We start from the raw sequence: 12,180 nt of genomic DNA on the forward strand, positions 1-12,180 counted from the left end.
CGCCCTACCCGCTGTGCTATTGCTCCAGCCCCCAGGAGTAATTCTTGAGTGCAGAGCCAGGCATTGCCATGTGTGGCCACAAAACAAACAAAAAAAAACCCCAAACCAAAATCCCTCATCTCTCAATTCAGAGTTCTCTGACATTTACCCCACCCGCATCTCTACAATTTCGGACTACATCTCCCGTCATGCAACGGGAAACGAGCCCCCCGCTTCTGCAAGCCGACGGGCCTTCTAACCAATCCAATGCTAGTACTCTCATCCGGCGGCCTATTGGCTCCTGGTAAAGGCGGGACTTTCAGTTGCTAGGTTGGTACCCTTTCCGGAAGTGGTTGCTGGCTGCTGCAGGGCAACACCCCGGCGTCCCTGGAAGCGGGGAGCCGGGGTGGTGCTGGGGAAGCTGCGCAGAGCCCGGAGCCATCGCCCTGAGTCTCCGCGGGTGGGGCACAGGTGAGGAGCCCCCCAGGGAGGAGAGGCGGTGGACGGCGGCCGCGGGAGGGCCGGGCACGCTCGTGTGCTAGCGGGCGGGTGGGCGGGAAAGCGGCGCAAAAGTGGGGCGAGGAGCCGGGCTCGGACTGCGTGGGTCCCGGAGTGCCCGTCCCGGCCCCGGGGGCGGGCGTGGTGCTGGCCGAGGAGCTGGCCGGGCGCTTGGCCGGGCCGGGTCGGGCCGGGCCGGCCTCCGCGAGCTCGCCGGGTGCATCGGGGCGCGGGCACGGTGCCCCGGTGCCCCTCGGCGTCGGGGAGCGCTTCGGGTTTGTGGTTAACGTGCCTTTGATGGGAGGAGGAACTTGGAGACCACTTTCCTCCCGCGGTCTTTCTCGCGGTCCTCTAACCCAGCGTTCCTCGGCCCTTTTAACTCCTGCCCTGCTCCCGGCTCCGCTCCCCGGCAGTTAGAACCCCCGGGCGGTCGATCTGAGGTTGCCAACCCGCGTCTACGCCGCCTGCGAAGAGGCCGTGAGGACCAGCTCTGGGGCGCAGCCGTTGGGCCCTTCGGCCTCTGCCCATCACTCCCTTCCCAGGGCCATTTCACCCCCGGTTTAGCTCGCGGCTGTTTCACGGTGCCTCGCCAGAGCTGGCCAGCCGCACTTCTCTCCCGAGCGCGGTCCTGCGCATCCAAACTGCCCGCCCAGCTCCACACTTCCGTCCCCTTCTCCCTGCCACTTCCTGTCCCAGCGGACTCCGTTCACCGGGGGGGCCTCTGGAATTCTTGCATCCAGGATACAACAGTAGGGGCACCTGCTTCTTTCAGGCAGTCTGTGTTCAGGCAGGACGGGTGTGAGAGGGGGGAGCAGGTAACCCTCCTGGCTCTCCTCCCTCCCCCTCACTTGCTGCAGAGAGCAAATCCTTTACTTCATTTTTGGGGGAGCGGGGACTGGGCCAAGCTCCCAGCCATCCTTGGGAGCTTTTCCCAGTGGCGCTGGGGCCAGAGCAATAGCATAGCAGGTAGGGCTCTTGCCTTGCACGGAGCAAACCGGGGTTCAATCCCTGGCACCCCATTTGGTCCCCTGAGCATCACTGGGAGTGATCCCCGAGCACAGAGCCAGGAGTAAGCACTGAGCACTGCCAGGTGTGGCCCCCAAACAAACAAATTTAGGCCTCCAGCATAAGAAGCCTGTAACTCCATCATTCAGACTGAGCCGTCTCCCTGAGGCCCAGAGAGCACAATCTTCATCCTGCCTCGGATTCCGCAAGAATCTGGCCTTTGCTTTCAGTTCTCACAGCTGCCAACTGGGTTCCTCATTTCTCCTCCCCATGCTTTCTGGACAGCTCCCACTGTACCACCTCAGCCTCACCCTGGCCCTTCTGCCCTACACAGCTGCCACGACCATCTCCCAAACGACCCCTGTAGCCCCCAGCCTCTGCGCGGAATCTGTCACAGCCTGAGCCTGCTCGGGACAGCCCCCTGGAATGTGCCCCTTGCCTTCTGTGCCCATCTCTCCCTGGCCACCCCTCTCCACTGTCCCTCGGTCTGGAGGGGGGGCAGGGCAGGGGCAAGATGTGTGGGTGAGGCTCTGGGGTGAGCCGTGGGAGCCTGGTCTGCCCTGAGACCTCGGCAGGTGTTTTGATTTGGTCCCGCCCGGAAGAGCCTGGCTTTGCTCCTTTGGAAGGTGAGGCCATCCCGAGTCTCTGCACCCCCTCTGTTTTTGTTTGTTTTGGTTCTGGTTTTGGGGTTCCACGTGGTGGTGCTTGGGATTCACTCCTGGCTCAGGGTTTGGGGGACCCTGTAGTGCTAGGGATTCGGCCTGGATGAGAAGCCTGCCCTCTGCTCCTTTTTATTTTGGGTCACACCCGGCAATGCTCAGGGGTTATTCCTGGCTTTGCACTCAGGTTTACTCCTGGCGGTGCTCAGGGGACCATATGGGATGCTGGGAATCAAACCCGGGTCTGCCGCGTGCAAGGCAAATGCCCTACCCTCTGTGCTATCGCTCCAGCCCCCCACTGTGCTCCTTTGGGCTTCTCCTGGGCCCCCTCTCGCCTGCCTCTTTGCCTGGGTTCACGCTGTTCTTTGTGGCTCATGTGCCCTGCCTCCCTTTTGCTGGTCCTTCCGCTGTGCAGCACTCTTGATCAGAGAGCAGCTTCCCTCCTCTGACGGGGGAGGGTCCATTGTTCTTCCTTCTTCATCCAGTGTCTCCTCTGAGACTTTTTTTGGTTTGTTTTGAGCCACATCAAGTGGCACAGAAAGTTTTTTTGGGAAGGAGGGGAGGGGGACGCTTCTGCAGTGCCAGGAATCGAACCTGGGTCGGCCACAAGCAAGGCCAACACCTTAACCCCTGTGTTGTCTCTATGTCCCCCTGACCCTGTCCCTAATGTGCTCAACATATTAGACAATCAGATGTTTCCAGGGGAGCGTCCCAGCAAGGCTGAGGTCGGGGCCAGGTGTAATCAGGCGTGTGGCTCTATTACCCCAGCACCTGATCTTTAGCAAGTGAAGCAAAAGCGGAGGAACTGTGTAGGCTGAAGCTCTTCAAAGATGGGGATAATCTTGACTGCAACAGGGACCGTTGGTGCAACTCTTACTCTATCAGCCTTTTGCTTCACGTCTTTCACGTGGATTGGATTACAGAATCCCCACAGCTCTTTGGGACAGGCGTCACCCCCATTTCTGGAGGAGGAGGCAGATGCAGCTGGCCCAGCTGGCAAAGTGCAGAGTTGGGGTTCCAAATGGAGACTGTCCCCAGCCCATACCCCATACTCTGCCCTCTGCCACTTCACCAACTTTTTTTTTTTTTGGATCACATCCAGTGATGCTCAGGGGTTACTCCTGGCTCTGCACTCAGAAATTACTCCTGGCAGTGCTCAGGGGACCCTGTGGAATGCCAGGAGTCAAACCTGGTTGGCCACGTGGAAGTCAAACTCCCGCCCTGTTGGCCCGTCTCCTCCCCAGCTCCTGGGGTGGATGCTCCCTTGGCGTAGCAGAAGGAGTGCCCACGGGCAGTGCTGGAGAACCCCCCCTGCCCCCCCGGGGCTCGTATTTGAGGGCAGCCCATAGCCCCGGGCCTTCCATTCACAGAACTTTCCACAGGCCTGCGGGGAGGAACATGGTGGGAGGAGGAGGAGGAGGAGGAGGAAGAGGAGGAGCAGCACTCCAGAGTTTGCCAGGAGAGGTGGGGCATTCTGATGATACTGAGAACACTGAGACGGCTGTGCCCGAGAACTCCAGCAGCCTGGCTTGGGGCTGAGGTTAGCCAGGGAGGACTTCCTGGAGGAGGAGGATTCCAGATCATCGTTTTGTTAGATTCTGAGAGGGACAGGACACTTTCTACCTTCTGCATGGGGGTAGGGGGATGTTCTGGAGCTGTGGTCTCACCTGTGGACCCACCCCTGGCCTGCACATGGCTCCACGAACCGGCCATGGGACCAGAACACTAGACCAGTGTTTCCAGCCTGCCTACACCCGGGGACTGGCAGGGTCTGAGGATGGGGGAGTTGGTGGCGTGGGGACAGGTGGGGCTCATCAGGCATTGGCACTCGGGAGCCCCATCTGGGCTGGCCCGCGGCCTCTCTGGGTGGGGGGCATGGAGGGACCCCGACACTGACCTCGGGGCGGCCTCCCCTCCACCCCTGTAGCCCCTCCTCCTCAGCCCCCGCCCGGGCTCCTGCAGCTCTCTGTTCCCAAGGGTCAGCACGAGCTTTTCATGGCCTCCGGAGGCTGGCTGCCACGTGGGGATGGGCATGCCCCCGGGGCAGGTCTCCCTCTCCTGGGCACCCCGAAGAACGATCCCTGCCGTGCTCTCCCTGCCACCGTCCTTGGTCGCAGAGTCCAGCTGTCAGCTTGCCCCCAGGCTCCGTGCCCAGCCCCTGGGCTTTCATTTGTTTGGGGGGTCCATCGGGCAGTGCTGGGGGCTGCTCCCGGGACAGTCTGGGTAGTGGGGGCGGCCACGGGGCTCTCGGGCTTAACCTCGGAACCCCGCTGGTGAGGCTGAGCTCCAGCCTTCTGAGCCTGCTCCCGATCCCGGGCCTGGCTGAGTGCTCCTGCTGGGCATCCAGCGCCCCAACACTGAGTCAGTGGCGGTGTACAGGGGACCGTCTGCCCACTGCCCCCGTCAGCATGATCGTGTCTTTATCCCCCTTCCTGGGGTGTCCCTTCTCCCCGAGGGTGAGTTTGCTGCCAGACGGGTTTTTTTTTTTTTTTTTTGGGTCATACCCAGTGATGCTCAGGGGTTACTCCTGGCTCATGCACTCAGGAATCACTCCTGGCGGTGCTCAGGGGACCCTGTGGGATGCTGGGAATTGAACCTGGGTCGGCTACGTGCAAGGCAAACGCCCTACCCGCTGTGCTATCGCTCCAGCCCCCTGCCACCAGATGTTTTTGCTCACCACCGAGCAGGAGGGAGGGCCGAGTCCTGGGCCCCCGGCGCTGTCTCTGGCGTCTGGGACTCTCCCTCCCCAGCCTTCACAGGGCACGGTTGACCCAACGCCACCCAAGCTGGCCCTGACGGTTCTTCCTGACCCGCTGGCTGGTTTCTCTCTCGGGTGCAGGCGCGCGAGCCCAGACCCATCATGGCCGGAAGACCTATCCGCATAGGAGACCAGCTGGTTCTGGAGGAAGACTATGATGAGACCTACATCCCCAGTGAGCAGGGTAAGAGCCGCCACGGCCGCGAGGGCGGGGGCCGTCCTCCCGAGCAAAGTACGGAGCTGCTCGGGGCCACCCAGCACGCGTTGGGGGGGGGTGCAGGCTGACCAGCCCCGGCCTCACCCAGCCCCTCCCCTGTTTCTGTGAATGGTGCCCAGTAGACTGGACCCTCAGCACCTGTCCTTACGCCGGGGGATCCTGTCACCCTCAGGGGTCCCAGTACCACTGTCCTGCAGGGCCCCGATAACTCTCCTCCTTGCAGGGATGTCTGTGGGTCTTGGTTTAGATCAGTGATTTAAAAAAAATTTTGGTGGTGGTGGGGCGGGGGCTGGTGGTGGTGAGTGTGTGGCTTCACATCTGGTGGTGCTCGGGAATCAGACCAGGGTCAGCTGCAAGCACGAAAAAAGCCCCCTGAGCTCTGTACTATCTCTCTGGCCCCATTGATTAGGGTTTTTTTTTTCTTTTTGGGTCACACCCGGTGATGCATAGGGGTTACTCCTGGTTCTGCACTGAGGAATTACTCCTGGTGGTGTTTGGGGGACCATATGGGATGCTGGGAATCGAATCCGGGTCGGCTGTGTGCAAAGCAAACACCCTCCCTGTGTACGTTTGCTTACGCTCAAGCCCCCATTGATTAGTTTTTTAATGAAAATCTAGTGGGATACCGAGAGCATCCTGCCTGCATGGCAGAAGCTGGCAAGCTCCCCGTGGTGTATTCTATATGCCAAACATAGTAACACTAACAGGTCTCATTCCCCTGAGCCTGAAAAGAGTCTCCAATCGTTAGGAAAAACGAGTAAGGAGAGGCTGCTAAAATCTCAGGGCTGGGACGAATGGAGACGTTACTGGCGCCCATTCGAGTAAATCGATGAACAAGGGGATAATAGGGACAGTGACAGATCAGGATAGACCATAAAAATAGTGCCCCATGGCCCATGGAAGCCTATTTCCATGGTTTTTGTTTGTTTTGCTCTTTGTTATGGGTCACACCAGGCAGTGCTCAGGGGCTGCTGTCCTTGAGAAAGTGCCTTGTCTGTCCCTGGCCGTGTTGTCCTCAGGGACCCAGTGTGGCGGTACCCTCCGGCCCTGTTGGTCCTTAGGTCTTGCTTTCACCCTCCCTCTGGGGCTCGGGGACCTGTTCCTGGGGATCCCCTCATCTTTCTGCCCAGGTGGGGTCGTTCCCGACTCCGCATCTCCCCGTTTCTTCCAGACTTCAGGCCAAGTCTCCCACCTAGAGGCTTGGTTCTCAGAGGGCCCCCAAAGCGTCGGGCACTAACGGGGGCCCCCACAGGGAGCGTGGGGAAGCAGGCGCACCCCATCTCCTCTGCTCCCGTGGCGCCCAGCGGCTCTCTGACCGTGCGTCACTGCCTGGCGGCCCGTCCCCTGCTGGTTGGGTCCCTGGGGCTTCGCCAGCCTCAGTCTCTGCTTGTTGATCGGGTGTCACCGAGCTGAGCATGCGTGTCCCAGGCAGGTGTTACCTGTGGGGTGCTTGCACTCTGGGGGTCGGGGTTCCTGCGGAGGCCGGCTGAGAGCCTGGGTGTTCCGTTTCTTTTTGGTTTTGTCCCGCTTGGCGGCAGATGACGTTCTTGGACTTGATGACAGTGGGTGATGTTCAGGGGTGACATTTAGGGGGCTGGATTCATAGGACAGCGGGTAAGGCGCTTTCCTTGCACGCAGCCGACCCGGGTTCAATTCCCGGCACCCCACAGGGTTCCGCAAGCACTGTCAGCAGGGATTCCAGAGTACAGAGCCAGGAGTTGGCCCTGAGCATTGCTGGGTGTGGTCCCCCCAAAACTAAACAAAAAGAAACCAAGGGCTAAGGTGGCTGGTCCCATTTCTGTCCCTGGCACCCTGTGGGTGGCATGGCTAGGATGGGTCCCCTCGGGCCTCTTGGGCACTGCTTGGGAGATCCTCCCCTCCTCGTCACACACAAATGGAAGCCAGTCTAAGAGAACAGCTCGCAGAGAAATAACACCAGTGCCGTGCAGAAATTCGGGGAGTAAGGCAAAGCACAGCAAGGGGGTGTGGGCCGAATCTCCTCACCCCCCGCACGTGACTCAGGTGCGGGCTGGCGTGTGTCTCCTGCCCGTCTGGTTCTCCAGTTCAGCCCCATTCTGCCATCGGCAGTTCTGGCATTTGCGTCCCATCCCACAGAATATGACCCCAGGTCCTGTCTCCTGTGTCCAGGATGCACCCTGGCACCCCGGGGTTCCCCTGACACCTGCCTCAGGTTTGGCCAGGGAGCCCTGGGCCCATTTTCACAGACTGAAGCTGTGACAGAGGATGTGATGAAGGTGGCCAGTGCGGGAAGCAACACAGGGGCGAGGGCCCGGGGGACCCCAGGCCAGGAGCTGCTGTCCCCACCGGCTGGGGCTCGTGCTGGGCCCAGTACCCCCTGCATCTCTCAGCCCTGTGGGTTAGGAGGTACCTGGAGGCCTGTCCTGCGGGGGCGGTGGGTTCTGGCCCGTGTCCCAGCCCCTCTCCTCTCTCTGGAGGGTGGGGAAGAAGCACTCATGGCTTGGTCTTGGTGGCCACCAGCCCACGAGACCCTGTGATGCCCACCCTGAGCCGCCCCACTGAGACTAAGAAGGGGCCTTAGAGATAGGACAGGGGGCGCGGAGGGGGGCTTGCTTCGCACGTGGCTGCCTCAGGTTCCATCCCTGGCACCCCACAGTGCTCCTGAGACCCACCCAGCGTGATCCCGAGCTCCGTCAGGTGTGGCCCCCAAACCGAAACAGACCAGGAACCTCCAGGGAGATGCAGGGAGACCCCCCCCCCCAGGCTTCGTCAGTACAGTGCAGACCTTGGGGTCGGACTGAGCAGGAGTGGGGAGGGGGTCTCGGGGCGAGCCCCCGGCTGACGTGCTGCATCCCCCCTCCCCCACCCTCTCCCCACAGAGATTCTGGAGTTTGCCCGAGAGATTGGCATCGATCCCATCAAGGAGCCGGAGCTGATGTGGCTGGCGCGGGAAGGCATCGTGGCCCCGCTGCCCGTGGAGTGGAAGCCGTGGTAAGGGCCGGGCTGCTCTCTCTCTCTCTCTTTGTTTGGGGGCCACAGCCAGTCATGCTCAGGGGTTCCTCCTGGCTCTGCACTCAGGAATCACTCATGGCGGGCACAGGGGACCCTATGGAATGCCAGGAGGGAACCTAGGTTGGCCACGTACAAGGCAGATGCCCTCCCTGCTGTCCTGTCCCTCTGTCCTCTCTAGATGTTTTTTTGTTTGTCAGATTCAACTTTTTTGGCTTTGTTTCTTGGGCCACGCTCAGCGGTGCTTAGAGGTTACCCCATCTGTGCACTCAGGAATTACTCGTGGCTCAGGGAACCACATGGGATGTCGGGGATTGAACCCCAGTCCGCTGTGTGCAAGGCAGGTGCCCTACCCGCTGTATTATCTCCCTAGAGTCAACTTTTTTTTTTCTACAAATGTCCTATTAGGATTTTGATTGGAATTGCACTGGATCTCAATCACTTTGCAGAGACTCAACATTTAAAGTATTATTTAATCTTCTGACCTGCAGATGCAGTCTGTCCATATTTATGTAGGTTTTTCTTTTCTTTCCTTTTCTTTTCTTTTCTTTTCCTTTCTTTTCTTTTTGTTGTCTGTTGTTATGTGTGTGTGTGTGTGTGTGTGTGTGTGTGTGTGTGTGTGTGTGTGTGTGTGTGTGTGAGAGAGAGAGCAGGTCATACCTGACAGTGCTCAGGAGTTACTCCTGATTCTGCACTCAGGAATCACTCCTGGCATGCTCTGGGGACCATATGGGATGCCGGGGATGGAAGCTGAGTTGGCCAGGTACAAGGCAAATACCCTACCTGCTGTACTATCGCTCCATCCCCTCTAGATGAATTTCAGACTCAGCTCTTTTTTGTTTGTCTTTTGGGCCATGCTCAGCAATGTTTAGAGGTTACTCTTAGCTCTGTATGCAGGAATTACTCCTGGCGGTGCTCAGGGGGATCGAACCTGGGTTGCCTGCTGCAAGGCAAGCGCCCTCCCTGCTGTGTTACTGCTCTGGCCCCAATGAAGGTTTTTTTTTTAAATGCCTCTAAGATTGGTTTTGTAGCTCCTAGATGCATGTCTTGCCCATCCTTTGTCAGATTTAATTAATTTTATTCTATATACTTTTTTGGGGGGGGCTTCCCAGGTGTACTGGGGGGCCCCACATGGTGATTCCTGGCCAACGGCACCCTTGGTGCAGTGCAGGGGCCTGGGGTGCCAGTGCTGCTGTGCCCTGCAGTGTCCGAGGGTCCCCAGGCCACCCCGGCATGCTGGGACCTCCAGGGCTGCCCCTTGTGATGCTGGGGACCAGGTGGTGTTGGGAATCGAACCTGTGCTGGGCCTACGCCAGGCTTGAGCCCTCACCACTGTGCTGTCCCCATATTAGTTCATAATTTTACTGCTTCTGTCATTGTTCTATTGAGAAAGGCTGAATTTCTAGTTTATTCCATTTTATTGAAATAAAATTGCTTTTTTGGGGGGTGGGGTGAGTGGTGATTTGGGCCACACCTGACAGTACTAAGGGCTGACTCCTGGCTCTGTGCTCAGGGATCACTCCTCGTGTGCTTGGGGGACCACAGGGGATGCTGGGGATCAAACTCGGGCTGGCCACTTGCAAGGCCAGCACCCTGCCCACGTGCAAGGCCAGCACCCTGCCCACGTGCAAGGCCAGCACCCTGCCCGCTGTACTTTTCTCTCCATCCAGAAACGTTTTATTTGTGAATCTGCTTAGTGATACTGATTTGATAGTCTTTATGTGAAACTGACTTTATATTCGTGGGATAAACGCCTCTCAGTCTACAATGAATCCGTATTATTAAATTTGGTTTTCTAGAATTTGATTTCAGTAACACCCCCTCCCCCCACCCCCGGCCATGTTAAAGGGGTGGGGTAGACAGAGTCTGGGTGTTTTCAGGCCTCCTCGGGTTCCTTCCTTTTCAGTGCTCAGGGGACCACGTGTTGCTGGTACTGAACCCGGACTTCCAGCAGGCACGCCCGTGCCCGCCCCGTGCGCCATCACTCAGGCTGCTTTGGGGGCCCTGGTTTGCTGGAGGCAGTGTTGGGCTCGTGGCCAAGCACTCCAGCCCTTCAAACCACCTCCCCCATCCCACGTTGTCTTTTTTTCTTTTTTTTAAATTTTTGTGGGTGTGGTTCTGTCTGTTGGCTTCAAGGCGTTTTCTCAGTGATGGATAAGAAATGAAAATCACCGGCCGGAGCCACAGTCCAGTGGGGAGGGCTTTTGCCTTGCACGTGGCCAACCCAGGTTCAATTCCCACATCCCATATGGTCTCCTGAGCACTGCCAGGAGTAGTTCCTGAATGCAGAGCCAGGAGGAACCCCTGAGCATTGCCGGATGTGACCCCAAAAAAAGCAAAAAAAAAAAATGAAAATCACGTACTTAGTGAAAATATTGCGTGTTCAAGGCCCCCATTCCACAGTGGCGTCCTGGCCGCCGTGTCCCAGCAGAGCAGTGCTGTTTCGCATTTGGGCAGGAGGGGGCGCCTTTGGTTCTGCTCTCTGGATGGTTGTGGGTGATCCCTAAGCGCAGAGCCAGGGTAAGCCCTGAGCACTGCCGGGTGAGGCCTAAAGCAAACAAAAACCCCACAGAAGCTGAGGTGTGGGTTTATTTCTGTTCACCGTGTCAGGATTGGGGGGTGCTTCCTCACTCTGAGAACGCAGGTGTCTCTTAGAATTTGGGAAGTCCCCGACCCTTATCATATCCCTTTCCTGGAAATCTTACTAGAAACTGGACCTTCTTCTTTCCACCCCTGGGGACTCTTGATTTCTGTTTCACACTTCAGAGGTCCCTTGGCCTGGCTTGCTGCTCTGGCCCTGCCCTACCCGGGATTGCCTCTGGGGGCGTCCAGCGATGTGGGGTGTGGGGGCGGGGAGAGGGGGACAGTCCAGCAGACACATGTGGTACCAGGAAGGGAACCCAAGCTCGATCCCCCTTTCTTTCTCTCCAGCTCCCCACAAACATTCCAGACATCGTCATTTTCAGTTTTCTCTCTCTTTTTTGTTTTTGCTTTTTTGGGTCACACCCGGCAATGCACAGGGGTTCCTCCTGGCTCTGCACTCAGGAATTACTCCTGGTGGTGCTCAGGGGACCACATGGGATGCTGAGAATCGAACCCGGGTCAGCCACCTGCAAAGCAAACGCCCTACCCGCTGTGCTATCGCTCCAGCCCCGGTTTTCTCTCTTTTTGATGAGGGGTGGGAGGCCCCACCAGCAGGCTGGGGAGCCCGTGGGTGGGCCAGGGATGCAACCAGGGTCAGCTGCCTGCAAGGCCAGTGCCCGAATCCTGGACGGTCCCGGTTTCCTTTTGATCCACTTCCTCTCGGCGTTTGTGCTGGTGCTCCTTCTCCCGGTGCCCAGGGCTCCCTCTGGGGCTTGTCACTCTCCCTGTCAACTGGGGGACTGTCTTTCAGTTTCTCTGAATTCCTCCTTCCTGGGTGCCCCAGGGCTTCTCCCCAGCAGAGTGGCAGCGGGTCTGGGCTACTCGCCAGTTTCCCATCTTGGACTCGGCCTGCGTTTCGGGGGCTCACCTGGCGCAAGTGATATGTCCCCAGGACGGGCTAAGTTCTGAGGATCCTGAATATTTCCCAGGCATCTCATTTCCGGTCTTCAGGCGCACGAGGGCTGGAGGCCACAAATCCCTGTCTGTGGAAGGGCATGACAGGACTCTGGCGGCGAAATAGCTCAAGAGCACTCTGTCGGGATTAAAGGCGAGTAGGGAACGTGGCAAAAGAGCTGAATTTAGGGGCTGGAGCGGTAGTCCAGTGGGTAGGACATTTGCCTTGCACGCGGCCGACCTGGGTTCAATCCCCGGCATCCCATAGGGTCCCCCGAGCACCGCCAGGAGTAACTCCTGAGTGCAGAGCCAGGAGTCACCCCTGAGCATCACCGGACCCAAAAAGAAAAACAAAAGAGCTGAACTTCAGAGGCGCTCTGATGTTGGAAAGAACATCATGGAAGTGGGGGGTCGTGACGGGTGGGGGTCTCCACTGAGAAGAAGGTCCCACCCGGGGCCAGGGGGTTGAGCTGGTGCAGAGGGCCAGGCGACCCTCCGGCATGGCCGCCACTGTTCTTGTACCAGACCCTCGGGCTTTT

The 12,180-nt window shown here is 58.6% G+C and overlaps 1 protein-coding gene across 5 annotated transcripts in view; it reads left to right on the forward strand.

The window, feature by feature from the left end:
* The first annotated feature begins 337 nt into the window (after nucleotides 1-337).
* CEP164 (centrosomal protein 164) overlaps nucleotides 338-12,180 on the forward strand; it is a 39,034-nt gene continuing 27,191 nt past the window's right edge. For all 5 annotated transcript variants that reach the window (XM_055133697.1, XM_055133698.1, XM_055133699.1 and 2 more), the window contains exons 1-3: nucleotides 338-450; nucleotides 4,981-5,083; nucleotides 7,975-8,086. In XM_055133697.1, the coding sequence (XP_054989672.1) occupies nucleotides 5,002-5,083; nucleotides 7,975-8,086 (194 nt within the window). In that variant the 5' untranslated portion in view covers nucleotides 338-450; nucleotides 4,981-5,001. The remainder of the gene's footprint in view (nucleotides 451-4,980; nucleotides 5,084-7,974; nucleotides 8,087-12,180) is intronic.

The sequence above is a fragment of the Sorex araneus genome, chromosome 3 (assembly GCF_027595985.1).
Source record: "Sorex araneus isolate mSorAra2 chromosome 3, mSorAra2.pri, whole genome shotgun sequence".
NCBI classification, from domain to species: Eukaryota; Metazoa; Chordata; class Mammalia; order Eulipotyphla; family Soricidae; genus Sorex; species Sorex araneus.